At 44.8% G+C, this 4,992-nt stretch overlaps 1 protein-coding gene across 1 annotated transcript in view; it reads left to right on the top strand.

Annotated features, from left to right (window-relative positions):
* The first annotated feature begins 168 nt into the window (after positions 1–168).
* LOC116666672 (remodeling and spacing factor 1-like) overlaps positions 169–4,992 on the top strand; it is a 39,076-nt gene continuing 34,252 nt past the window's right edge. Inside the window, exon 1 of the mRNA XM_032490501.1 lies at positions 169–613. Coding sequence (XP_032346392.1) covers positions 427–613 — 187 coding nt within the window. The 5' untranslated portion in view covers positions 169–426. The remainder of the gene's footprint in view (positions 614–4,992) is intronic.

Here is a 4,992-nt window from a genome sequence, read left to right as displayed (position 1 = left end):
ATAAGCCTTTCGGCCAGTCATTGAGCGAAACCCCGCCCCCTCCAAGCCTATTGGTCACTTTTCCTGAAAAGTCCCGCCTTCCCAGCTTCCAGCCCGCCTCCTCGCCCCGCATCCCTTGTTTTCATTCCCCCTGTCACACGAGGCAGTGGCAAACCCGAAGTGGGAGGAGCGAAGTAGAGGGGGTGGGGCGGAAACAGGGCGGAAAGTGAAAGGCACGGAGTGCCTCTCTTTCCTCCGTCTGACTGTTCTCGACTGCTCCGGGCCGCCGTTGTATTGTGGGATCGCGGCGCCGTGCCTGAGACGCTCGGATCCGCAGGGGCGCTCACTTGCTAGCGCCTCCTGTTGTTGGTACGGTTGCTCTGCCATTCCTCGGCACCCCAACTCCCTCCACCCCCCATCGCCTCCTCCTCCATCCTCCAGTTCAAAATGGCGGCGGCGGCGGCAGCGGCGGCGGCGATGGCTCCTCCGGGCTGCCCAGGTTCGTGCCCCAACTTCGCCGTAGTGTGCTCCTTCTTGGAGCGCTACGGGCCGCTGCTCGACCTGCCTGAATTGCCGTTCCCCGAGCTGGAGCGGGTGCTGCAAGCTCCGCCGCCGGACGTCGGCAACGGAGAAGGTAAGCGAGGGGCCCGAACGCCCGGCGGGAAGCGGCCCTGGCACGCTCCTTCTCTCTGCTCTTCACACAACCCGGGCCTCCGCGGCTCTGTCCTCCTCCTGGGGCGCAGTTCCGCCCAACGCGTCTTCTCCGCCTAGCCTCGGGGTCTTGAGCAGTGGGGAGGCGGGGCGGAGGCCCCCGAGGGCCACTCCGCCGGACCCCCGGCGGAGGTGGGGGCGTCGCGCCTAGGTCCGGGCTGAGGGTGGGGAGGGGTCATTGTGCGGGTCGGCCACCCCTGAGATTGCTATCCCGAGGCGGGGGCCGGTACCCCACCCCTTCTCCCTCTCGGTGGCGGGGGAAGGGGAGCGCAGGTTCCGGCCAGCTTTGCGCTTTTCTCTCCCACCCCCCCCCTACTCTCTCCCCTCCTCCCTCCATCCTCCCGACCATCTCGGGGGAGGCTAGGCTCATCTCAGGGCGCCCCTTTCTCTCCCTCCACCTGGGTGGGCGGGGGCCAGCGGACACTTCATCTCTCCCTCCCTCTAGTGGGAACTCCCCCGAGAGAGTCGGCTCTGGTCTCTCTTCCCTTCCTCTCCAGGGCCGATTTAACCCCCAAAACTCCTTCCTCTGAGTCGAGAGGTTTGCTCCTCCCCCATAGGAGGGGGTCTCTTCCATTCTTGCTTTGGGGGACGAAGTCGGTTTGGCTTCTTCACTTTGGAGGGTAGAGGGTTAATTTCTCCTCCCCCATAGTTTTCCTCCTCCTCTCCACCTCCCCCCAAATAATGGAAAACCATCTCCCCACTTTTCCAGTCCCTTCCCCCTTCATCTTGGCAGTAGGTCTTAGGGGAAGAAGAAGTCGCCCTCCCATATGTAGGGTAGGGTGGGGTGGTTAGTATGTAGGCTGGAGGAGGGGCTCAGACGGAGGGGGAAACAGTTGAAGAAGGTGCTTGTTGCTCATGTTTCTCTCTCTGGTGCCGCTTGTCTATTATTGGTGTTCGCAAGTGGTGCTCCTTCCACATAAGGCCACCGCGCGGGTGCAGGGCGCATGCTCTGCCCGGCCCCATTGAAACTTCCTGCTGCTGCTGCTGCTGCTGCTGCTCCTGGCTCTTTAGCTGGAGCATCTCCGCGCTGCGCTTGCTGCCTCCAGCCCTCACTGAGCGCATACACTCACCCCCTATTTATTCCTGATCCATGCCTCTCCTTTCCTGGCACATTTCTTCCCTCAGAGAAAGGTTTTTTGTTGTACCCTGAGCATTGCATTTATCTGGGAACAGCCCTTGGCTGGAGAAGAAACATTTTCCAAATAGATCTCCCCCGGTCCACACTTTGTCCGTATTAGGTGGCCAGGGTGGACTGGGTATGGTACAAACAGATAGCTATTTCCTTTCTAAGAAAGCAGGGTCGCTCATCAATTCTCCATGGAAATGAAGTTTCTGTTAACAGGATGTGTTTACTTAGCTAAGAAGAACCCAAGTGTGAAGTTCTTCTAAGTATTACCTATAGAGAAAATGATGTTACAGCTAACCAAAGACTCAAATTAATACAGCAGTCGTGGTACAAGCACATATCTCTTCTTACCTGCCCAAATCTCCTCTACCATTAATTAAACTCTGGCATATAAAAGGTTACATTATACATTATATAAAGATTTCCTGTAGAATTCCTTGAAAAGTTAAGCTCCGCAGTATAGTAATTTCAATTACAATTTGTTATCAAATTGCATTTACGTTCAATTTTTAAGGAAATGGTCATTGTGAAGAATGAGTTGTAACTTACTTGGAAATTAATGTAATGTATCTATAAGAAAGAAATTTGGGAATTTGGGGAAAAGGATTGCCGGTAAATTTTTTTTTTTAATTTCATTAAAAAGAAATTAGCTATACAACCCCCATAAATTGTTTCCGGATTTTACTTGGACCAGGTTGGAAGGCAGGTATAAACTTTCTGTCATGGCATTATATTTTGGGTGGTATACAAGATTACTTGCCTCTCCATTCCTTTTAAGTATTTAGGCCACTGCATTTGGCTTCTGTTAATAACAAGAAAAAATATCAGGGTCAGTTATTACTTCATGTTACCTTTCTTTCTAGAGTTGAACAGTAGGCTACCAGCTAAGTGAAAAATGGGAAACAATATGGGCTGAGGAATTATACCAGTGGGTTCACCCACTGCATTACTGTTGCTATGATTGTGGCTATAATAATAAATCTTGTTATAAGGTGATCTAATAATAATTATTAATTAATGTTACACAGTTCAAGAAACTTGGCAAATGAAAAGTCTCTGCAGAAGAGGTGTTGTTACTGTGCAGGGAAAAGATTTTCAGGCCTTTGGTGATGATTAACTACTTGTAGCTGATGAAACTACTGGTCCAACTAAGATTTGAACTCAGTTTTTTGGGGAAGGAGTTGTGATGAATGGTGTAATATTAATATGTAGGTTGTGGGGCAAATTACTTAATTTCTATGGACCTCAGTTTCTTGAGTGAATAGAGATAATACCTCAGGATCAAATGAAATGTTTCCAAAATCCTTTTATAAACCAAGCACTTATAAATATTCTTTTTTTTTGGTCTGAAGTTAACTTTATTTGATTTTTTTAAATATATTTTTATTGAAATACAGTCGGTTTACAATGTTGTGTCAATTTCTGGTGTACAGCACAATACTTCAGTCAAATAGGAACATACATAAATTCATTCTCATATTCTTCACCATTTATTACTACAAGATATTGAATATGGCTATATTCTTGTATTAGAAATTTTATTAAAGATGCTTATTAGCTAGAAGACACACAAGTGCATTTAAAATTAAATTGTTAAATTTTTAGCATGTAGTGAGAAAGGGATTTAAGCACAGGTATAATATTGAGCTCTTCTGCTCTGGGGATAAAGTCTTTGTCATCATCAAGTTTGGAGGCTAGTGGAAAAGGATTATTCTGAATAGGAAAAGACGTGCCAACTAAAGGTGTCATTTTATCCCCGCTCCCTCAACGTCTACTGTAGCCCTCCTAGTTCTGTGCTCTGTATGGACTTTCCAGCTTCCTCTTGACAGGAGGTGGATGATCAGGAGGTATGAATATAAATGAAAGTGGACATTGCCTTTGTAGATAACTAACATCCAAGGCTCCCAGGTATCTCCCCTCTCTTATAGAGAACATAATGTTTCAAGTGGGAAATTTCCTTTTTCATTCTTTAAGGATAGTTTTTGTGTGGGTATTGATTGAGAAGTTACATAAATTTAAGAACAGTCTGTTGAGGTGTGTAGATAATGGTTGACTGAGTTATTATATAGTATTAAATAAGTTGAATCATTAGGGTATTTTTTGGTTTCTTTTTTTAATTTTAAATTTTTAGAGCAGTTTTTGGTTTGTTTTTTTGCATTTTTTAATAATTTGAAATTTAACTCTTATAGTCAAAATGTCAAATATAAAAGGATATGCCTTTTATTTTTAACTGGAGTAATGACTGTGACTTAATATGCTCTCTCCTACTGATGCTAATTGAATTGTGTGACGGTAGTTTTTAGGTGCATTCATAAAGTAGAATGGTGACATTACCTTCAGTTGCTTTGAGCTGAAGATCTTACCAGCTCTGTGTGCCAGGAGTTGCTTGGGGTCTACGGCGGTAGACTGTTGGTGGTAGCATTGCTGGAACCAGAGCCTCATTTGGTTGAATATGTCCAGTTTTGGCTCTTCCACCTTTGAAAAAAGAAATATTCCTTAGACATCTGTTTGAGGGAGAAAGAGAAAGGTACTTCTTCTCCATCATTTTTGGTATATCATAGAGTTGAGGTAACCAAAATTTATGGAGGCTTGGAGGGAGGTTGCTGGCATCATCCCAGGACTGGAGATAATAGGGACAGAAGGAGTTCTCTGGCTAAATTGGGCCTGTTTATGATAACTGACTTTCTTGTTTTTTAATTACTAAGTTTGCCTTAAAATTTATCTATGTTGTGAAGTTCTCAGCTAGAAAGGAAGGCAAGCATTTATTAGCTACTTAATTTAGTTAATATGTATATTGAATATTTGTTATATGCTAAGTACAGTAAACATTGTGGAGATTCTTTTTAAAAACAAATTAAACATGGGCCCTTCTTTTAAGGATTTTCTAATCTAGTAAGAAGTAGCAAAGCTGAGCTTGAGTTACTACTACCATTCAAAGACTTATTTTTTTTCCGCCGTGATTTTTTTCAAGTGGAACTAATGTTCTGTGAATTCTAGTTTGTAAATTAATAGACTAAATTTATCTATGACAATTTTATGGTGTGATGTACAGCCTCATGCAGTGTGGCAAAGTAAGAACAATTCAGATTCAGTACATTTTAACCTGAATCATGTGTTTAAGAAAAGTATTTATGTGTGTTTTTGGATTCAAGAAAATTTCTTTGGCTTTCTGCCTG

Source organism: Camelus ferus, chromosome 10 (genome assembly GCF_009834535.1).
Source record: "Camelus ferus isolate YT-003-E chromosome 10, BCGSAC_Cfer_1.0, whole genome shotgun sequence".
NCBI classification, from domain to species: Eukaryota; Metazoa; Chordata; class Mammalia; order Artiodactyla; family Camelidae; genus Camelus; species Camelus ferus.
This window is presented reverse-complemented; position numbering and strand designations above follow the sequence as displayed.